Genomic DNA, 24,093 nt, shown 5'->3' on the forward strand with positions numbered 1-24,093 from the left:
ATCCAAATAGCGCCCCCCGTACCATGCAGCGGTAATCCAGCCCAGAAGTGCCCGCAGGTGCAGTTCTAAAGTAGACTTCAGAAGATTTTCAGCAGATTAGATCATGAATTTGCGGCAAAGACCACATAGCGAGGACGTGCTTCGGGCTGCCGTTTCATCCTCCTCTTAATGACAAATAACCAGGAGACAAATTAAAGACACCCCCTAACCTAAAGTTGAACCCAAATAATTGACCCGCCTTTTGACCCAGCCCAGCCTTTCATGGCTTTAAACCGAACCGTTGCGGCACATTTTCCATTCCAGATGCAGCTGGAAAGTCTCCAAAGTCCCGCACGGGAAGGACCGGGAGTCATTTATGGTCCTTCCGCGGAACCCAGACGCGCGCCGTCCCGTTCTAAGATAATTGCATGACATCAGCGTCTACCCGGAGGGCGGTGATAATTGCTTTCGACACAACACAGGTTGAGAATATCAACTGTTTCACGTCACCACCCTGTCGTCCTGTTATGAAATAGTCTTATGTCAACTTCAGCTACTTTAATACAGCTGGTGCATTTTATTGAACAATCCCGAACAGAATAAACCCGTAACGTGCACGTTCACGTACACGAGCCGCCGCGGCCGCAACTGACGGCAGGCCAGTCGACACGCACGCTTGCTCACGCTTAGCCGGCCAACAGCTAGCCGCTAACTCGAGCCAACTCCACCCTCTCATTCGCTGAGTCTCACGTAACTCAACCAAGCTAGGCCTCGCCTTTTTAAACCACACACGCTCAAAGTCACAGATATTCTAGCGTGGAAGGTTAGAACGGCGACCCCCAGTGGGCAATAATAAAACCTGCACCTCCTGTGCACATTTCGTTGTTTCATAATGCAAAATACATTTCTATCCAATTATTTGATGGCGATGATCACAGAAATGGCTGAAACATTCAACGGTTGGACGTGCAAAAGTCAAAAGTTCCAAATTAAAACCAGCTGAGAAGGGGAAAGAGTAATCCTGCGCTATGTCGTGGTTGAAGCTTCGCAGCCCTGCTTTAGCACAGAATTTATTTTTGTTATTACTCTATTGTTTCATACCGCAAAAAGTTTTGCGTGAGCCATTGTTCCTGCTGTCTCTCAGTGTATTGTTTACATGTTTGTATTGTTTTAAAAGTGTGTTTAAAGACCGTAACAACTATTTGAAGTGCTGTAAATGTGATCTAAACATGCGCGCGTACGTATTTGTAACCGCATATTTCCGTCTGGCTTATTGCACTTATTGCCGTGGCCGTCTGGAACGGATTGAAAATTTTTTCCCCAAAGCTCGACATCCCCAAGTAAGTGAAGGTTAATCCAAACGCAACCTCTCGAACTTCACTCACGCACACACGCGAGTGGGATGGTAAGAATAGAAAGCGCTCTCCGAGCGTACCGTGCAATTATGCACCGATTCTACCGGACTTGTTTACTGCACGCGGTGGCGACATTGCATTCAGCATTATTTTGTAATAGAACTTCAGTGACATGAATGGACTCGTTCTGCCGTACCTCCTACTGTATGTCTGGAACTCGATGTGACCAAATGCGCCGTGGAAAATCTTTTGACACGTTACCCAGCATTACATTTTTTTTTTTTTTACATTGTGGATTTTTTTTATTTTTTTTTGTATTTCTGTGATGCAAGTGCTATGCAATCATCAATTAGCAGCGAGGGGAGTGACTACAATTACTATAACGGCACATAGATTGCAAGACGTTTTGAAACATTTGTGGTTGTTGTGTCGGCATTTTTTTTTTATACGCTATAGATTATTTTCATCATGAAGCAACGGACCTTTCTGACCTGTCACTCACTCGTACAATAATATCCAATCGAATAGCCCCGTTGTCTTAACCTCTGGCTTGACACGCCCCTGCCGCCGTGTTGTCCCACAAGCAATGCTGGTTGTCAGTAGTGTGCGCCTGGAAAAGTACGTGTTACGAAGGAAATGGTCCTCAGATGGGGAACGTGCAATTCTGATGAAATATTAACCTGCTATCTTACAAGAGGCCCGCTTGATTCATTTTCCCAAGCTTTAAAACATGGTTGACGAAGTGTCTACGATGGATTAAGGCTTGTGGAAGAGCGCACGTACAAGTAAATGTGGACAATATCAACAAACACAAGGCTGTATGTTCGAAGGTAAGTGAGGGAGAAGTATCTTCACTGAATTATTATCAGTGCTTTATACATTGCAGGAGAACAACTTTCACTTTGCTAGCGTATCACTGACCTGCCGAATGAAGTGTGTCATGTTTTATGCCGAAGAGTTGGGTTAGTGATGCCTAAATGCACCATGTCGTGCAAGAGAAATGTCAATTTGCCTATTTGGATCACTTTCAAGACGGAACACTAGGTTCCGTTAGGAGCTGATTCAAATGAATACACCCACTCACTTCTAAAGACTACAATGATATTACCCGTGATCGTTCCCAGCAAAAATTACTCATCCTGCTTTACGTGCACGGTACAATTCCACTATTTTTATCCTGTTGGATTTCAATATGAAGTTTGTGAGGCGAAAAAACTTTTTTTTTTTTTTTGCATCGATTGCCGACGTTTCGCCGCAACTCTGACATTGCGTCCTGCTCCGTCCGAAATCTTAATTCCGTGTACATATCCTTGCGTGAAATAGTTGAGACCTCTCTTGGAGAAGTCTGACGCATTTGCCAAAAAACATACCCCAATATTGTCTGGAATACGTGGAAGAGAATCGACTTTAAACATGTTCTGTTCAGTCGCCATTTTGGAAGCTGGTGGGACATGGCGAAGGGGGCGGAGCTTAAGATCACCATCGGAAAGGTCCATTGGGGATAATCGTGACACGTGCAAATGTATGTGGAGAAAAGGCAATTTCATCTTTGTGCATTATTTGCAGTTTTCCCCCATTTCTGCGCCGCACTCGGCGAGGAATGCGTCGAATTCCGTCGGTTGTGTCGCGTCGTCTTCGCGGTACGCCAGCAACGGTCTACTACGCGATGACTGAAAACAGATGTCGTGTTGAAGTTAAGATGGAAAAAGGCAACGGGTCAATACTCCGACGCACCCTGGACCGAAAACCGACTGGATCATGACAGAAAAGTCAAGTGTCAACCGGAAAGAATCCGCGCGACCTTCCATGTCCGGAATGCTCCTCCCGCATCAGAGAAGATCTTTGTTTCTTCTTCGCTGTTCTCCGTCTGTCCCCGGGCACCGTCACGCCTACGACTTTGATTCAATGAACACACCGCGTGCGTGTGTGCAAGCGAAGGGTTTTTATCCCGAGATGAACTCGGCGGCAGGGGAGTAAGAGAGAGGAGAGGCCTAAAAGAGAGGAAGGAAGAGAAAGGTTCCACATCAACAAAACAAAACAAAAAAAAAAAAAAAAACAAAAAACAAGAATATATATATATATATATCGGGATTTGAGGGGGGGGGGGGTTTGGAGGTTGGGAGTGAGACATCCAAAGAGGAGAAAGTGACAGACATGATGAACAAAGGAGTGCGAAGGAGGAGGGGAAGGATGGAGCAGGGGATAGCACGCGGGAGATAATTGACGTTCCATTCAAAAAAAGAAAGAAATGAAAACATTTCCCGTGTTGCAAGACTTGTTGACTGATCAAAATGTGCCCAACTTTTCCCTTTTTGAGAAAAATGGAAAGTCAAGTTGTTTGAAGTCCAATAAATAGCGTGAAATTTTTCAAATGAAGAGATGGACTACTGAACTAGTTCCAGAAGGTTTTCAGTGGCGCTACCAACTGTCAAAATGGTTTCACGCAGTTCTGCAGGGTACAGATTCGTACCAACAGATTCTGTATTGTCAACATAAAGAATTCCCAATTTATTTCCAAAGAAATATGGTTTTTTTCATCCTAGGCAGTTCACATGCTGAAAGAGTGTCAGCGCCCTTGTCCTCGATAGAAAAAGAAATTAGCATCCTCCACTTTTGAACTGATTGACATGACGCCGTTACAGTATGTCAAAAATTGAATTTTGAGTTTGCAATTTTGGGTTGGAGCAGACGTTTTTTTTTTTGTTTTGCAAATTCTGGGGCTCATACGTTGACGAGCTCCTTTCATCCATCCATCCATCCATCCATCCATCCATCTTGTTCCGCCTACCTGAGGTCGGGCCGTGGGAGTAGCAAGAACGCCCGGACCTCCCCTCCCAGCCACTTCGTCCACCTCTTTCGAGGCCTTCCCAGACCAGCCGACAGACGTAGTCTCTCCGGCGTGTCCTGGTGCGTCCCCGGAGACTCTTTCCGATGGGACGTGGCCAGAGCGCCTCACCGGGGTGGCGTCCGGGAGGCACCCGAATCAGATGCCCCAGCCACCTCATCTGGCGCCTCTCAGTGGAAAGTAGCACTGCTTCCCCATCTGGGGATGCCAAATGGTGGACCAGAATTTCCTTGAATCTGTCTGGAAGTTTTTCTCCATGGCTTCACGAAGTTCCTCCCATGCCCGAGTTTTTGCTTCGGTGACCACCATCAGCTGCATCACAGGCTCAAAATGCCCAAAAGGACTCTTTCTCAAGATAGATGGCGACCCTCACCGTTGGTTTCCACCAAAGGAATTGGGAATTGCCACCAAGACAGGCAGCGAACAACTTACTGCGATGGCTCCGGTCAGCCGCCTCAGCAATGATGGGGCAGAACATGGTCCACTCGGACTGAATGTCCCCTGCTTCCCCCGGAACATGAGCAGTTTTTTCAGAGGTAGTAATTGAAACTCTTTCCGGCCGTTCCCAGCAGACCCTCGCAATACGTTTGGGCCTGGCACGTCAGACCGGCATCTTCCCCCACCATCGGAGCTGACTCACCAGCAGGTGGTGATCAACTGACAGTTGCGCTCCCCCCTCTTCGAACCGGGTGTCGCAACTCTGCTGACACAACCGCACACTAGATCTACGGTGTCTTGGTGCCAAGTCCACGTGTGGATATCCTTATGCTCGAATGTCTTGAACAACCAGCAGACCTGGTTCCTCACGTCCAGGGAAGGAAATTTTTGGATTCGTCGTGGGGGTTTATGGAGCCGTGCTTTGTCTGGTCCCTCAACTAGAACCTTTTTGCCATGGGTTACCCTGCCAGGGGCGTGAAGCCCCAGACAACTTAGCTCCTAGGATCATTCGGACCTACAAACCCTTCGACCACGATAAGGTGACGGCTCACGGAGGGACGTTGATGAAATCCCCCAAATGAACCCCGATCGGTATTCAGTACTCGAGTGGTGTTCTTCGCGTGACAGCCCTTCTTGCTATGACTGCACCTTTTTTTTTTTTTTTTTTTTTTTTTTTGCTGTGTGTGAGGGGGAAAAAGACAAAGAAAAAGCAAACCACTCTGGTCCCACTCAGTTCCCCTGTGCAGGTTTTGCGCTGCACGAGTCGGCCAAGGTCTGCAAAGCGTTGAGAACTCAGTCGGTATCCACAACAAGAACAAACTGGATGGAAAAGAAGCAGATGTGGCCGCTGGCACCGTTTATCTAAGCAGAAAAAAAAAAAGGAAAGGAGGACATGACATCACTTGCAGATGGTTTACTCATTAATAGACATATGAAAAAAAAAAAAAAAAAAAAAAGAGCAGTGCTGAAAATTTACACCAAATGGCTTTCGCAGTCATCGGGCAAAGCCGAAATACTTCTTTGTGTCCATGCGATGTTTTTGTTGGGATTTAGTAAGGGGGGTGGGGGGGGTAGGGGGGATGGCAAATAAAAAAAAGCTCAAAAATTGCATTGGCCACTAAAAATTGAAAGAGAAAAAACTATGACTCAACTGACTTTTGACTTTATTTACATCACTCATGAATGGACATTAAGATTTGTTTATTTACTTTTATTTTTTATTTAATCTGCAAACACAAACAATTACTAAATAAAATCAATTAGATGAGCAAAAAATATTTTGTAAATTTAGCTCAAATTGAATAAATATACATGAATATGTTGAAATGATTTTTATAAAATGACATTCTATTAAATGAATAAAATTCCCTGAAGTAAGCAAATCTTACTTTAACATTAAAAATGGACTACCACTTCATTAATTATATGAAAATTAATGGACTAAAATTACAATGTATTGAAATTTCTTGTTAAAATTAGGTTATTAAATGTAATGAACCAAGATCACATAAATATCAAATTGGATGAACTTAAATATCAAAAGACGAGTACAATGGCTTTCATTCATAAAGCAAAGCAAATGTATTTTTAAGATGCATTTCATACGCAGGGTAACTTAATGTGCTTGACATGATTAAAAGCGTTTAAAAACAAAGAAAGAAGATGTGAAAAAAGAAATATCATTTGAAAATGGAAGTAATGTAAAAAAGAAGAAGAAGAAGAAGAAGTTCAAAAGGGTGGTGGGGGTCTGACGTGAGTTCTCTTGGCAACTTTTTCCATTCTGATCCTGATCGTCGCTAAATGCTGCTTCGCCACGTTCGCTTTGGACTTTGCGATTTGAGGATGACGATATCAGAACAGTACCGCAGTATTGTTGATGAAAATTACTTCAAAATACATGGACTAAAATTACATTTTTCCCCCAATTCCTCTACTGAAACTACACTAAATTTAATTGATAAAATAATACAACAATTACATGTTATCAAATACAATTACATTAACTTCAAGTAACCGACTATTATAAATAATAGACTAAAATTACATGCGTAAAATCACACCAGTTAAACCTAATTGACTGAAATTACATTCATTAAATCGAATAGAGTAAACTTGCATTATTTTTTTCAAATGAGTAAAATTACATTTTAACGACGTATCTGACTGAAAATTACTCTATTGTTATTTGAAATCTCATGTTGGGATGGTTGTTTTTGTCAAATGCCATCAATGTAGATAAAAGTTCTATCACAAGGGGTCTTCTTTATTTTTTTACATGTTACTTTTATATTGAAGTACATTCCTGATGCTGTACTGTCCCCCCCCCCAAAAAAAATGAATCAATTCTTCTATAAGTCTTTTTATTTTATATTTTTCCTACATATTCATAAGTAAAGTGTAATGTGGTGGTGGTGGTTGTTTTTTTTTTTTTTTTTTGCCACCTCCTTGCAGCAAACATTTCTGCAGCACTACAGCTTAATCCAGTCTTAGCGGGTGGCCAAGGTGGAACAAAAAGTGCCGCATGATGCATTAGTGTGTGTGGGGGGGGGGGGGGACGACACAGCACAGCGGGGGGCCTGATTCCCGTTCCCCTCTAATCAGAAAGTGGAACATTAGGGAGAAAATTGTGCAACGTGAAGAGCACGTTAGCGCCTCAGATGTACTGATGAAATAATACGAAATAAATGCATCAGAATGTTTATAAATAGGGATTTCAACCATTTATTGACCCCCAACTCCCCCACCCACCCACAATAAATTACTTTTAATGATGGGTGTAACAATTCATTCACTCATTATGTCAGTGTATCGATTTATGTTCCTACCATCCAACTAGCTGGAATATGTCCTTGGCGAGTTGCCCTTCTGGACTAAACATCAATTTAAATTGCTTTAAATCAATCATTTTTTTTTTTTTTTTATCAATAGGAGGAGATAATCCATTGTATTTCCACACATCAGAATTTACACATGTGTTGTATTTCCAGAACATACGCTTGTAATTCATTTTCCTTTCATTTTTCATTTAGCAGACAGCCGTTAGCACAACGTAGCCTTCTACTCTTTTCTTCCTCATATCCTATTTTACATCCCACGTCTAGTCAGTCCTTTCTGGAGTGCCCCTAGTGGTTGGACCGAAATGCCACAATATTAGTGCGTCTTCTTTCTTAAGCAGCTTTAGTGACGTTTGAAGCTAACATAAAAAGTTGGAATTTTTTTGATCAACATTTTGCGATAGTGATCATTGTGCGAAAATACTGCATGTGCAGAATTACTGAGAGTGCTGGTGAATGGGCAATTTACTCTGTTGAATTTTTATTTTGACAAGACTGCAATTTCCACTAATAACCCAGGCTAAACTTGCATTCGAGCCATACCAGTTTTGAACTGCAAAAAGGCGGACTTTCACTGTACGGTACAGTATTTGGTACGTGTACTGACCATCCACAGCCTTCAGCAGAGTTCACGATTGCTGGAATACCCACTCGGGTTTTTCCTCCGGTTACTTCCTCCCACATTCAAAGAAATAACGTTAAAAACATTGAAAACTAAATTGTCCGTAGATGTGCAAGTTTGTTCGCTCGCCTACTTGTAGCACAAAGAATTCATATTTAAGTCCTGTCGACTGCATCGTGTGAAGCAAAACCTAAAGCAGAAAACAATTTTTTTTTACTTTTTAATTTCAGGTAGACAAAGAAGACAAGTGGGTTTTTTTTTTTTTTTTTTCAGCAGTAAAGCAAATATGTTTATTTCGCATTTTTTAACATACATGGGGACAAAATTACACTTCATCTGATACTGGAAGTGAATGAACGTTGCATGTACATCGTGAGATATTTACAGTCCTGATCACGGCAAGATGGCAGACAAAAATACATTGAGGTGTCGAACTGATTTTTTTTTGTTTTTTCCTTTTCCTTTTCCTAGCAGACTGCAGATTTCAGGCCTTTCCAAGATGTTTGTACATGCGACAGGTCGGCACGATTGTAGTCCGTGGCGAAAAATAGAACGACGTGATGCAAAAATATGACAAAGCCTGTAACTGCAGTGTTCATGAAAAACAGATGTTTATTTTTCAGTTTTGGCTGTTTTTTTTTTTTTTCCTTCTCCCAACTTTGGCTTTTAAGAGTCTAAACCTCCTTTTAAGCCGTTTTCACGTCTCTCCCATTTGACCCCTTTGACGGCGTTCCACTCGGACAACAGAACCGTGTCGTTTAGCACCAAACCAATGCGGATATATTTAAATATTGTTATGCGATCGCAAAAAAATATATATATATATAAACACACAACCAAAGAGAAGAAGCTAAAAGAAAAATCCCATGGGGACAAAAATTTACCTTTGTTATCCTTTTTGTCATCGAACACTTAGAACAGGAGTCCAAAAAATAGCTGCAGGCAACTTGTCCAAATACAACAGCACCATGGTAGAGCAAAAACATGCCCCCCCCACCCCAAAAAAGTGACATTCCCCCCCCCCCCAAAAAAAAAAAATAAAATAAATATGGCCTCATATCATATGCTAAATCGCCAGGACTACTTTCAACACGGAACATAATGGAATATTTGGAGGAAGGCGGCCTTAAGATACAACATTCAAGTGTTCATACGCTCCACAGCCGAGAAACAATCAAACAACTGCGGATGAAGAAAAGGGGGATGGCCCGACAGAGGAAATCAAACAAAAGCATGTCCGTCATTCGACTCTTTCCAAAGTGCATACACTTCTTCTTCTTTTTTTTTTTTTTTTTTTCATTAAATAGTATATTAAATTATAAAGATAGTTTTGCACGGAGAAGGCTGTAACAGAATGTAGGCACATTGAGTATCAGTTCACAGAAAACCTCAAGGCGCCCCCCACCCCGAGTACGGTTTCCAGTTTTTGAGATCTCCCAAATGCAGTTGCTCTGGCACGTTTGTGACCGTTGGCATTCAGGAAGGAGTTGAGTGTTTCTTAGGGAGGAAACGGTCCAGATGGAGAACATTCTTCATGCAAGTCTGATTAAATCTGATCCGGCAGAGACCAAAAAGTGGGTTGCTGCAAATGTGCCGTCTTTCACAAGCGACTATAAGGGGGTCTCCTTTTTGTAGCCGAAGCCGGGGTCTGATCCTTCAATCTGCAGTCTGAGGGCTTGTTTAAGGCTTAGCTCTGTGTCTCCAATGGGGTAGTTCTCTAGGACGTCCTGGTGGTGGCCTCGGTTTTGGCCCGGCCGAGAAACTGAAACCCGACCCAAGAAGACCTGGTGACCCTGTAGGTGGTAATTGGGGTTGGTCATGATGCCGTTGCGTTTTTTCTCAGCGCAGCTCTGTTTGTGGATGAAGAGCTGGTCCTGCTGCGCCGAACTTCCGAATACCACCTTGCAGTGGGCGTCCTTAACAACCGACTTATTGAGGGCGAGGCGTTTGTCCAATTGGGTCATCTCATACTCGAGGACCTGGTCCTGCGGCGAGCCACCGTTCTTGGATTTTTTCTTGTCCGGCCCTCCCTTGCTGTTTGCCATACCGTTTACAAGCTTGGTTCCCTTTGTGGACTTGAGTCCGGATTTCGGCAAGGACCAGTCAAAGTCGTTGGATGGCGACGGCGGTGGCTGCTGGCTGACGGATTTTGTGGTGGAGGAAGGCGAGACGATGGATTGCCTGCTGCGGCTACGGGGCAACGAGTGCTGCTGGATTTGTTCGGTGAACGTCATGCCGTGGAAGCTGTCTATAGGCACAGTTTGCGCCGTGGCCGTGGACGACGTGGTCCTCAAGGACGAGTTCTTGGAGCTCTTGAGTGAATTGTTGGACAGTGAGGATTTCTGTCTATCTACTGTGGAGTCGGGGGATTCTGACGGCGAACTGAATGCGTGCACAGGACCGTTGGCGAGACCGCCGCGTCCTGTCGATTGCAGATCTCCCGCGCCGGTGCTGCCAGAACTGCTGGACTTGATGGTGAGAGATTGCATTTTGCCAGTCATTTTGTCATCCATCGTGTGCACTGGGGACGGATTGCTGCCATTGAGAGTTGTGGCCCCATACTTTTCCAAGAGTTTAATAATGTTGGAGTGGCCCCCTTTGGCCGCCACTCTCATTGCCGTACGTCCGAACTGGTCGGCGTGGTTTGGGTCGGCACCGTTCTCAAGAAGTATCTGGACCACGTCGATGTGACCCTCCTGGGCGGCGATGCCTAAGGCCGTCGCTCCCTGGTTGCACGTGTGGTCGACCCGTGTGCCGTTTTCTATTAGAAACTGAACAACTCTGGTGTGGCCTTGCCAGGAGGCCGATTGCAAAGCGGAGCGCTTCTCGTTGTCACAAGCGTTGACGTCGGCATGGAAATTGATGAGCAGCCGGACCGTCTCCCAGTGACCCTGCCAGCAGGACACGTGGAGGGCCGTCCTTCCCTCCGTGTCGCAAGCTTCCACATTGGCGCCGTTCTCCAGGAAGTACTCCGACATTGCCAGCTGGTTTTCTAGAGCCAGTATGTAAAGTGTCGGACGCCCGTCGGCGTCCTTGTGATCGATGTCGGCGCCGTGGCTTAGCAGAAGCTCCACAATGTCCCGGTGACCTTCCAGCGCCGCCACCCGAAGAGCATTCCTCCCATCATAGCCTCTCTGGTCTAAACATGACTTGTTGTCCAGAAGAATTTGAACACAGTCGTAGTGCCCCTCTTGCGCGGCCAGGATCAGCTGTATCCTGCCGTCGTTGTCGACCTCTGTGCATCGGGCACCTTGCTCGATGAGGGCTTCGCACACCTGCCTGTGGCCTTCGAAGGATGCCATGTGCAGCGGGGTCCACCCAGCGTCGTCCCGGTGGTTCTCATCCAGACCTCTGTCCAGCAGAGTTCGGACGACCTCCACATTGCCTTGAGCGGACGCGATGCTCAACACGGTCCTCCCCTCGCTGTCGATGCTGTCCACGGCCGCACCCCAGAAAAGCAAGGTGTTGACAACTGATGCGTGACCCATGGATGCGGCTGCGAGGAGAGGGGTGCGCCCATTGTTGTCCGTGTGGTCCACGTCGGCGCCGCCTTCCAAAAGTAGATCGACGACGTCCACGTGTCCTTCATAGCCGGCCACCAGGAGAGGCGTCATGCAGTCTTTGTCACAGTGGTCTACCTCTGCCCCTCTGTCAATGAGAAGACTCACCACAGAGGCGTGGCCTTTGCTGGCGGGGACACAGAGAGCTGCCACAGAGAGGGCAGTCCGACCATCCGTGTCCTCGTGGTTGACTTCCGCCCCGTGGTCCAGGAGATGCTCCACTATCTCCCGGTGTCCCATGTATGCAGCGGCGATGAGGGCTGTTCTTCCTTCGTTGTCGGCCTTGTTGACTTCGGCCCCGTGCTGGAGGAGGTTCAACACAATGTCCTCGTGGCCGCCCCAAGCAGCCGCCCTCAAAGCCGTCCTGCCGTCGGCGTCGGCGCAGTCCACTTTGGCGCCGGCGTACAGCAGAGCAGACACCACCTCTGAGTGTCCCCCCCATCCGGCGGAGCGTAGCGCTGTCCAGCCATCGTGATCTGTGTGGTTGATGTTGGCCTCGCAGCCGATGAGGCAGTTGACCACTTTGGTGTGGCCTTGCCTGGCAGCAGGGTGAGCGCCGTTTGTCCGTGGTCGTCTTCTAGCTCCATGTTCGCCCCTCTGGAGATGAGCAAAGTGACAACATCAAGGTTGCCACTGTACGCTGCGCTGGAGAGCAACGTTCTAGCACTGGAGTCGCACTGATTCACAGAGGCTCCATTGTCTAGCAAAGTCCGTATGGAATCCTCTCTCTCCAAGGCCTGCTGTACGATGCACGAGGCGTGGTCGTCTTCATTGTTCACGTGAGCGCCGGCTTTGACGAGAAGTTGCAAAACCTCCTGTTCCCTCGGTATGGAGGTGGTAAGCGAGTCTTTAGCGGGGGTACCGTTCCAGACCATCCAAAGAGCCAAGTGGACCGGTTCAATCTGCAGATTGGAATTCACGAGGTGAAGTGCAAATTCCTGTACTTCGAGGGGTTTGAGCTGCTTCGCCCGGCACGTGTAACTCATAGCCAGCATACGGTGTCCCTCCGCAGCATTGCAGAGGTACTTTTGCGTGCAATGCTTCACGTCCAGAAGCCACTCTGCAAAACTGTAGTGAAAAAGGATTTTGGTGTTCTGGAAACCATCCATCAACAACTTGGAGAGGATGTCCATCTTTTTCTGAAACTCCTCCAGGGTGAGTGCAGTGTTTTTGGTCCAAACTGCGTGGTACAGTTCCTTCACCGTGAGAGGTCTGCATGTGGCCAAGATGACGTTGAGGATCGGCTGGACTTTGGCAAACTGTTTCCTGACAAACAATCTTTGGCAGAGCCACAGGTAGAGGCCATTGAGCGTGCCGGGGATGTCGCGGATCTCGCGGAGCATGATGAAATTCTCCACCACGCCGTCCAGCACTCGTTCCAGGTAGAGGAAGCAGCCGCTGCTCTTGATGTGGAGCTGGTTGAGCATCTCCGCCGTCTCTTTGGTGAGATGCTGCCTCAGGGCTTCCTCCTGGTCCAGACGGTGGAGAATGTACTGTTGTACGTCCTTGACGATGTAGGCCTTGCGCAGGTCGTCCAGGCTGATTTTCCTGAATCCTGTGTGGAAGACAAAAAAAAATGAATGAAAACTATACGGAATCATGAAACAATTACAGGATGAAATGCAGATGAAAAGCTACAACATTAACCTAACACTTGACACTTAAACACATCGGTGGCTTAAGGATTTTCTGCAACCCAGGAGCAACAAATTCTCTGCAGTCCTTAATGTGTCTGTCTCTACATCCATCCCTCCATCCATCCATCCATCCATCCATTTTCTGAGCTGTTTATCCTCATAAGGGTTGCTGGAGTGCTGAAGCCTCTACACCAGCTGTCATCAGGCAGGAGGCGGGGTACACCCTGGACCAGTTTCCCCCCAATCGCAAGGCCCACAGAGACAACCAACCAATCACACTCACAATCACACCAAAAAGGCAAATTTCGAGTCTCCAATGAATGCATGTTTTCGGGATGTTTGAGGAAAGTGGCACGGGGAGAACATGCAAACTCCACACAGGCAAGGCCGGGATTTGAACCCTGGCCTTCAGAACTGTGAGGCAGATGCGCTAACCATCATCATACTGAAAGAGTAATGCAGCCCCCCCAGTGAAGGCGAAGTGATCCATCCTGGCTACAGAAAAAGGCAGTTTTCGTTTTCTCCTGTATTTGTACAAGCAATGTGTGGCTGGTAGGCTTGTGGTTACCAAGTCTGCCTCACAGTTCTGAGGGCCGGGGGTTTGAGTCTCAGCGTCGTCTTGCCTCTGTAGAGTTTTTGTTTTTCGTCTCCTTGCTCAGTGCTCACATTTCCTTCCACACTCCCAAAACGTGCAGGTTAACTGGAAACTAAATTCTTCATAAGCGTAAACCAAGTGCGAACTGTTCCTAGAAACTGACTGAAGACCAGTCCAGCGTCTAATCTGCCTTTTGCCAAAAGTCATCTGGGATAAGATGCAGCTCATGCTAGTGAGGACAAGCACTAAAAAAAAAAAAAAAAAAAAAAGGAAAATACAAATATTGGATGGATGGATTTGTGTGGCTTTTAAATCAGCGAGCTCAATAGACCGATGTGAGGCGATTTTAGGCCAAGTTTGAAATCATCCTCTGTATTTAGCCATTGATTTGGTACTTTTTTTTAGATAATTAGGTTGAGCTAATCTTTAATCTCCTAAGGCACGGATGGGATAACCCACTAAAACACGTCCTTTTGGAGGAAATGAGTGTGTCATCCCTCTGGCTGCTGGCAGAAGAGACCATCAAGCAGAGGTCAGCTTTGAACTCGGCCAATCAGCAATGAAGGGAAAACAAATCTGGGACGGCTAAACTTAACGGAATGCTCTCGCTGTGTGAGATTGTTTTAACAGCCGAGGAGCGTGCATACGTTTCAGTTGAAATGCCAACTATCGTGGAAGAATAACCTCCATAAAATCCGAGAAATGTGTTCGGCCACGACAAAAAGAACGCCAACAGACGCAGTTGTATGATGCAAGAACAGACTGGGGTGAAAAAACGAGTCTCCTCCCGCTGAAAGAAAACATGTCGTCTGGCTAAATCGCCGCGTGTTTGGCGCCACAATCGGCGCAAATGTTAAGAGCAAGACACGAGCGTTGTTTATGAGGAGTTGTTGTAGGAGGGAGGCGGCAAGGGAGGGAGGAATCCTATGGCCTCGCTGATTGCGCATGGTGTGCTTCGATCGTAGGCCTTTTTTCTGCTGAGAGAGATGAAGCTTAATGAACATCTTTCGGAATAATTACTTTCCGGAGACGATAAGAGCTCCACCACGGTTTTCGTCACGATGCGCTTTCTTGTATGTTAAAGCCATCTGTGATCACCACGCTCGGGAGAGTATTTCTGAGCTTTCTTTCTTGACAATTCCCACCGTTTTCAGGGCCGCCGGGACCAGAAGATCCGACAATAATGAGGGTTTTTACATCAAGTTATCCCTGAAGAAAAGGGCTTTACCCCCCCCCCCCGCCCCCGCCCCCACCCCCACCCCCATCTAAATATACATCCATACATATGAAAGGGACGATTTCAGTTGCATTTTTTTTGCTATTCGGGGAAAGTCTATTGCCCCCTGTTCCGAAGAGAGTACAGCGGGGTACAGCCTTGTCCAGCGTTACACACCACTAAAACTAAAGTCGGTGATTTTACTAGTTTACTGGGAGTTTACGACAATACCGACATTCGAGGTTTCAAGGTGACGAATGAACTAGTTTGTACAGTGGTGTGAAAATCCATCTTTTCTGCGGTACTTTCTCTTTTTCCAGTCGATAGCGCAGCCTTGAAAAATCCTCATCCAAATCAATACTGTCATCAGGAGTAGCTATAAGGTGCTTGCTTCCGTATTCGGGTTACGTGGCCACCAGGGACCTCAGTTAACCGGGTACTGATTGAATGTTTAGCTCGGTGGTCATTTGTATTTGGGATTGCTTTTCACTTGGAAAACACCCCAAATGGGAAATCTAACCTTACTCAAACTGCTGCCAAAGCCGACGCTACTGTTTGGACAGGAACGGGCTTGTGGAATTTTACTCCCACGAGGCACAGCCAACCCACACCTGGAGGCCGCTTAGCAAACAAGACCGACAAGGCGGCAGTTCCCAAGCATGTCGTGAACCTTGGGACAAAGATCCAAGACGAGGGTTGGTGTTCTTGTAATCGCACGCACTCACCGCTAACGTCTGAATCGCTTTGTCCTTGAGGCCTGGATAGAATTTTTTAAATCACTCGCGTTCTTGTGTTGTGTGTGTGTGTATGTAAGAACATCACTGACATATTCCATTGTTACAGCTATAAAGTTAGCTTATACTTGCTACACTAACAGGGAGTGTTCGTGACCCAAAAACCCAATGACCCTAACCCACTTGGACTCAACCACGCGCCGTTGCCCCCCCCCCCCCCACCCCCTCCCTTTCTTTCCTTCGGCCACATGGCTTTTTGCTCCAGTTCCAACCCCAGAAATCAATCGAATCACAATAGCGGAATTTTGGAAATATGCGTGACTACCAGAAAACAGTCGCAGATTGCGGTGCCGTGATTACTCATCGTGACAGCTCACTTGGGAGATTTGTTTACTCGGCAACAGTCCTTCCATCTTTTATCAGAAACATCTGAGAATATGACAACACGTGTTCTTTTGTTTTAGAATCTCAGACGATTGGGATTCTCTTCGACCTGACTCGATGTATTTTGTCGGAGCGTGAAATTCTGATGTCACCGAGTCTCTTGACCGTAGCCTTCTACAGACCACTGTGAGTTCGCAGCAGCTGGGTAAGCCACGAGCTAAGCTGAGGGGAAGAGTCCATTAAAGGGCTCCGATGAAAAAGGAATGTTTTCCCCAGAAGTGGAATTTAATTGGCTTTTATTCACCGAGGGATCCACGTGAGCACACGGTCTCGTATGGAGGAATTCTTTAAGCCGCGATAGCGCCTCAGCGAAACAACATCAAATCGCCTTTCTGCCGGAGACAAAACATTCCGTGGTTACTGACACAACAATTGTGAGGATAGTCACTTGAAACCTCCAGGGGAGGAGAATGCGGGAGTTTGCAACCGCCGTGAAGTTGAGCCGCTGTCGTATTCTGTGCAAAAAATATTGCGTTTACGCGGGAGCAGTTGTACAGCAGTATGCTTGCTTTTGTTCTGTCATTTAATTTTAATTGCAATCTACAAGATCGCCGTTTGCCATGTATCGAGAGCGAGAGAGAGAATTTTTTGTCTTCATTTTGTAATACAACTGCGAAAAGAGTCATGAAAAATAAGTGAACGAAAATAATGATTTTCAGACAAAAGATCTTTGTTGAACAAATCACAAATATAACGTTCAAGATAAAAACAATTAGTTAGAAAACCGTGGTGTAGAACTGCTAGAACTGCTCGTCTCTAATATCTCAATTTGATTGCAAGTTACTAAGGGGTAAAATGTGGAAAATAAATCAATAATGAATGTGAGTAATTACTACGAGACAGTTAATAGAACCGTTAAGGGTGCTGTATCTCATCGATACTCTGGTGTTTAATTATTTAGCTCGGGGCCCATTTAATACCGGAGCTCAGTACCAGCTATCCCCTAGTCCAGAGAGGATTTTTGACAGAATCCCAGTTAAACGGCACACAGGAATGCAACACGTTGCTTGGCCACAGAGGCCTTCCAAAAACTTCATCTTGTTCAGTCGACAAAGCCTCGACTGTAGTAGCTGTGTGGTCGCTTTTAGGTCCGAACAATAGTGGCAGCGAAACAAACAACAAATGCCACATTCATCAGTGCGAGAGATGCAGCGCCAGAGTAAAAAGGCCTCTCAGCCAGCTGCTACTTGTTACAGAACTGGACACCAGCCACAGGAGACACAGCTCCAAGTACAAAAGAGCGACTGTTTGCCTTGGAGATTATTTTTTGAATATTTTCAAACCGGTCGGGGGCCATGTGTGCACCGGGGGGGGACCGGTGGCGTGAGCTCATGGGTCAGCGTTTCAAGAAGAGATGCGGCGTCTCCAATCGTCCGCGTTCCGTTTTGAGACCAGCAAAGAAAACAGAAACCTAAGCCCGGCTGCCCTCAGACGCTCCCGCAAAGCCGTTCGCAACGGCGTCTGCTCGACAGCTGCGCCGATCGCCGCTCCGGCGAACACGAGTCCGCCAAACTGCTTGACGCAAGTATGAGGACCAGAGTCCACAAGGGACTGCAGACAAGTGTGGTTATTTCATCTGCGAGAGAGAGAGAGACTGTTTTGTTTGCCAAGCTCTCTGTTTATCTTTCTTATGAGAGATGATGGAAGATTTTTTTTTTTTTTTTTATGAACGGCACTGCATCACCATCGTTTCGCCCAAGTAATTATGTTGCCCTGGGGACGACGATCATGCTCAAACGTGCTTTCCGCTAAATTGAAAGCCGCTTTCCAGTCAAACCTGTTGTGGTTTAACTGAACAGGTCTACGGAGGGAAGGGGGGCGAGTGGAGGTACACAAGGTACCCGCAACTTTTGACTGGCAGAAGCACTTCATGACGCAACGGGACACTAATCTGCGGTACGAGGCGCTCCCTTGCACCTGGCCACGCCGACGTATTGCAAACTTATCACCGTATTTCACTTTGCTTCTTTCAACACCGCAGCTGAGCAAGTTGACAAGTACTCAAATAACCGCCTGAAAGATGTTTTTTTTTTTTTTTTTTTCATAAAATGGTCTGTTCAGCTTGAAAGGTTGAGTGAGGCTGATCCGACATGATGGATAAATTGCATTTTTTTTTTTTTTGACAGTTTTCATTTAAAAATCGTAATCGTAGACTAGAACCTTAGCGAAGCAAATCCTTCGTTGTTGAGCTAGATGTCGTGTGATTTTAGATTCTAATCTGTTGGGATGTGCATAATCGATCATTAGGAGTTGATTGACGGTTGGTGAAATGGCGCGCCGTACTCGTTTTCTGTTTCACGCTGTTGATTTGACATAAAGAATAACAACATGGTATTCACCTATGGATAGTTAAGCTAGATGCTACATGGAGAGAACAATGTTAGCACATTTTCACATAAATTTCAGAATTTTTTTTCCCAAAGGAAAGCACGCATTAACAATCGACGACTACAGACTATAGTTCTGATTTGATGTAATATTCATTAGAAAAAAAAACAGTTCCGTGTGTACTCCACCTCCTGTCTGAGCAGAGCTGGGATGGCTCCAGCAATCTCGTTACCCTTGTGAGGATAAGCGGCTTAGAAAATTGATGGATGGATAGCAATAACCCGTATCAATCAAGAAAATGTAGCCAAATGCCGTCGCTCACATACTAAAGGCTTTTTGACCCCGGACTATTGCTGGAAATTAAAAAAAAATAATAATAATTTTTGGCCACTCATTATTCAATTGCACTTGTTTCAAAAATAGGTCTCAAAAGTAGACTTTTTTTTTTTTCTATTATGATTATTCATCATATTGGCAGCTATCTTATTTACATATTCTGTGATGTAATCGTCAACCAGGAAAACTAAAAGGGGGCATAGTACGCCATCTTTAAATATGCACGGGACAAAAGTCAGAATGCGCAGTAGCCTATTACTACTATATGTTAACACGGTAAGAAAGCTGTAATTACAGTAAATACTGGTTTAAAAAAAAAAAACCTCAGGGGACTTGAAGATGAAATATCTAAATACAAAATGATCAAATGAAAAAGACTCCGGCACGTACAAGTTTCTTGCACACCGTTGCAGTGCTTGATGTCAGTACCATCGTAAACCATCTGACGGGCCGGGCGGTGTCGTCACTGAGGCTCCCGATGGTGATCGCTTGTTCTCAGTCTGGAGACGAAAATATTGCTCGGAATATTTCTGGGGGATGTCTCCAGACAAGGTAACGATTAATTCTCTAAAACGTGCATGTTATAGACCTACAGTATAGACTGTATATTCTTGAAAAATGCATATAATGTATGTTTTTTTTTTTTTTTTTTTTTTAAAACATGGAGATGTAAAGTTACTGACTGATTGCCGACAGGGAGCGGGACATTGGTTTCCACGTGTCATTTATTCACGCAGAAACACAGCTCGGAATTCAGACGAACCTGTTCAGACTTTTAACATGCAGGCTGACCATTTAATGCCATTTTAGTCGTGATTTAAATGTTGCCTTCTCACAATCATAAAAATGTTGGAATCAAAGAAAAAAACAGTAATATGCAGCAGGCACGGTGCTTGTTACCTCCAGGTGGCGTTTGGAACTTGCTGCCCTGTCGAGAGTTGAGGAGCCAAACAAAAGAATAATGTATTCGTGGCCAAAGTATTCTTTTCTTCTGCTGGAGACGTGTCACGAAATTTTGTCGGTGCTCAGCTGGGCTGGGACGGTCCTTGAGAATGAGGACATTGCTTTATGGTCCATGAAATCCAAACTATTGAGACAATCGTTGTAATGGTTTCGGAAATGGAAGTGGGGAAAAGTAGAGATGCCCACATCCAGTTTGGTGATGACCGATTTTCAGCTACGTCATTAAGCTATGTTAAGCTTTTACTCAAGTGAGCGTATGGAGTGGAACATTCTTTAAAGTCCATGAAAATCCTAAATATTGTGGCGATGGTTCTGATGGTTTCAGCGGCATAAAGTATCCAGAACTGGAAGTGTCCAGCTTCATTTTTTTTGTTTCCACACAGCTTTGTGACATTAAGCTTTTAATGTTAATAAATAGTGAGCACTTCAAGGAGTCACCAAAATAACTCCGCTGAAATTGAACATGTTTGGATTGACCGCAACTCCCTGGCGAGCTGGCTCGTCTCCAGGAGACATCACGGAAGAGGACTCTGCAACCGGCAGACCCGAGTCCCCATCAGGTCAGCAACTAGTTTCCAAGTCAGAACGAGACGGGTTTTCGTCAAACGATAAAAGTAGCCCGAGAATTGCGAACCGACAAATGGGAATGTGACCTAACATGTCGATGTAGAATTATCAGTATTCGCAGCACACAACTCTCCCACTCGAGGGTGCGATAAAGCTCTGAGCGCTGCGAGTTTCAACCCCCCACAGGATCAGATTCCTTACCGCTTGGCCTTGTTTTACGTTCATCAATTCACTTGCTGACTTTCCGCACGTTTCCTATCACTGGCACGACAAATACGCACCTCAGATTTGAATCATTGGATGCCGGCAAAGCAACGGCAGAAAGATGTGGAATCGTTTCACTGGCAATCCATCCAGACCCAGGAAATATCGACAGCAAGGCAAATTCCGAGTTACCACCGACAATTAGGTTATGAGGCCAAAAAGGATTAAAAGCAACGGGAACAAGAACAGGCAGAATTCCTTCTATTTTATCCATACTAAAGTCTAATTAAGACATAATTATAACACCCTTTAATTAAAGCGTAATCCGACAAGTCTACCTCTGCCTAACTGCTCCAGAGCCTCGGAAAGATTAAAAACGCTCCGTGTAAGCACTTGGCAGAGGTATGCCACATACCAAAGGGCATCACACAGATGCGTCTGCCATGTCACTGCAGTGGCGTTGCCGGAGATAGACCTGTAATTTAGCCAGCAGTCAGACTCCACGATGGCGAAATTACAGTATTCAGTCAGGATTACCGTCTTCAGTTCATCTCAAGTGGTAGTCGACTCGCAGCCTACCAGACGACATCGCATGCGTGAATGTTGAGCGTAAATCCGCCGGACGGGTCGCGATGATCTCGAAGAAGACATTTTCCTCGACTCATTATATCATCATCAAAAAACCTCATTATAATAATAATAATAATAAGTTGGGTCCAATTCGAAATGGTACATTTTCCAGCGTAAACAGCAAAGCATGTTACACACATAGCCACAATTGGGCCATCCATATTTAAGCATTTTCCCCTCAGCAAACTACAGATGATCAGATGTCCCTAAAATATTATCGGGATCTATTATGCTCCGGTGTGGGCTGTGTTAAAACTACTTTTTCCACACCGGCCTGCTTGGAAAACAGCCGAGGCCAACGCTCGTAAACGTTAAACCGGTTCAATATCCACATTAGCAAATCCTCATCGCCAAATCGAGCCGAGCCAGGGTGACTGCGACGGGATGTGAAACAGAACGACAGCCAATGAGGAAAGTTTGCCCTGTTGACGGACGCTAATGGAGAAGAGCAACTCGTGTTGAGTGTTTTTAGAACCTCTCCCACGTCGTTCACCGCAATTAAAATAACGAGACGAAGCGTTTGCAATGCAGTTGCCAGACAACAGTTCTTCTAGCCTTTTCCATTTGGCGTCCTGCTACTATTTCTTCTTCCCTTGTATTCCGTGGCAATCTAGCTGCCCTGCGGCATGACGCCGCCTCTCACGGAACTACGAGGGACGTCGGATTTGAGTTGGGAGACTCGTGATCGTAGGTGCTGTGCAGCGTTGTCATCTCGAGTACACATGCTCAACGGCCAGAAGGAATATACTCGGCAATTATTTTCCTTGTGATGTGTACCGTAGGGTTTTCCACAGTAAGAAAAAAAAAAAAAAAACAACCCAAAAAAACGTTAAAATAGTTAAAACTCGGAACGTGTGCAGAATAAGGAAGGGTAGGAGATAGGGAAGACCTTCCAAGGCTATTTTCCAAGATCATTTTCTTTTGGTTTCAAACGATAAATTCCGACCATAGACTATCTTCTAATCTTCAAATTGGTCAAATCCTTGTAATCCCTGATGAAGTTCTTGATTTATTTGGTCACAGTATGTCTTGGGCACTGGTACGTGTCAACCATCGGAACAAATAGTTTACGGCCTATTCATAGGCATGGAGCTGTCTGTCTTGGGGGGAGCGTTCCTGCTGTCCAGAAGAAGTAAAACAACTTGCTGCTTTACAACTATTTGTGTTGTCCGCGTGCCAGAAGCTCTTGCGGTGACCTCCGAATGAGGCGGAATCTCGAAGAAAAATGTATATACGCGAGAGATGTTAAAAATGACATTGACCTTTTTGCAGCGCCGCTGTGTTAAGATTCGTCTGCGCGCCGTGATGACAAAGGGACGTGTTTGAGAGATGCGCCGGCTCTTTAAACGTACTCTTCTCCTTTGTGAACGTCTGCAGTAAATCACTTGTGTCTCTTGGCAGCCTGGGCATAAAGAACGCAGCATTCACAGCAGCGGGCACGGCGAGGTGAAGGACGTGCGTGATTCACGTTCCCAGGGTGGGCTCGGTAATCTCCCTCTGAGAGGAGAGCCAGCCCTGAGACGCATTTAGCTTTTATTGTACAATAGAAGGGAATTTTACATGATTCAATACCTGTAAAGCTTGCCATGTGTTGAAGACCACCTGATTAGTATGGGTCAGACGGCTTGAAACTGTGTCATCTCAGGATCGCCCCCATCCCTGACATGCCTCCCAAAATGAAACCACATGCTTTGTGTAGCATTTCCCAGCCAAATAGCACAGTTAATTACATCTGTGATTCATCGCTCCGGGGATCACGGAAGGGGCGGGGGGGGGGGGGGGGGGTGGTATTAATGGGGGAATTAATGCGACTACGAATGTGCGGCTCGTTCAAAGTTTGCCGACGGATCAAATTGGCGAAAGAAAGAAAACGAGGCATGTCCTGATCGGGGGAAATAAACCTCACTGAAAGCGCTTGTAAAAGTGCAAAGCTGGAATTTCCCTGATGTAAAACGGACCCGAGGTGGGATCTCTTTCGCAGCCCCAGTCGCACTCCATCTCTGTATGATGCTTACAAGTGCAGTTATCAAATATTTGCATTTGACTGATCCGAACATTGTATGGATGACATATAGCCGGAATGGCACCAGCAAATAGCAGGGTGCACGTAGTCAGCGGTTTCTCCTGTTTATCAGCTACCTGCAATTATGTCAGCATGATGCTGAGTCATCCATTTGCCAGTGGGACTGAGTCACTTTCCCACCAAAGCCTTACTTGGTCACAGTTTGGGACGTACTCGCTTGAGAATGGATCGAGTTTGAGTTAACCGTGGCTACTGTGACCGAACCAAATTGTCCATGGAAAGAGATCAGAGCTTCCTTGGGGGGTGTTTTTAAACGACAAAGATGAGCAAAAATCAATCCGTCCTTCATTTCATAAAAGATGGGCTTTCATTGTGAAACCACGCTGCTCCGTCGTCACTGTTTTTATCCATCCATCCTTTAAACAGCCCTGATAATGGGCTGAAGGGTGCTACCTTGCAGGAAGTGAATTTTCAAAGGAACAAATTGGTCACAAATGGGGGAGGGGACGGTTGAATGAATAGCTTCAGTACATTCTGCTCACTCAGATGGCTGCCTTATTTTTATCCAGCCATCTCTCCAGTTACTAAAAGCCACCAAAGCATCAGAGCCAGCTCTGGAAAACATGAAAAGATTTTCATCAAGGGTTTCATGTCCCTCTCTTCTTAATAGTTGCTGCAAATCTGATACATTTTCAACTGTAGAGATGGGTAAAAATGTGATCCACGCACTCCACACCAATGGATAATCGCTCAGGATGGTCTTTGAGAGACGGCTGACAATCG

General features: G+C 45.7%; 1 protein-coding gene across 1 annotated transcript in view; it reads right to left on the reverse strand.

The window, feature by feature from the left end:
* Positions 1-9,104: 9,104 nt before the first annotated feature.
* The window catches only part of LOC133508776 (ankyrin repeat domain-containing protein 50-like), a 36,682-nt gene continuing 21,693 nt past the window's right edge, over positions 9,105-24,093 (reverse strand). Inside the window, 2 exon segments of the mRNA XM_061835180.1 lie at positions 9,105-12,181; positions 12,184-13,188. Coding sequence (XP_061691164.1) covers positions 9,684-12,181; positions 12,184-13,188 — 3,503 coding nt within the window. The 3' untranslated portion in view covers positions 9,105-9,683.

This window comes from Syngnathoides biaculeatus, chromosome 11, assembly GCF_019802595.1.
Source record: "Syngnathoides biaculeatus isolate LvHL_M chromosome 11, ASM1980259v1, whole genome shotgun sequence".
NCBI classification, from domain to species: domain Eukaryota; kingdom Metazoa; phylum Chordata; class Actinopteri; order Syngnathiformes; family Syngnathidae; genus Syngnathoides; species Syngnathoides biaculeatus.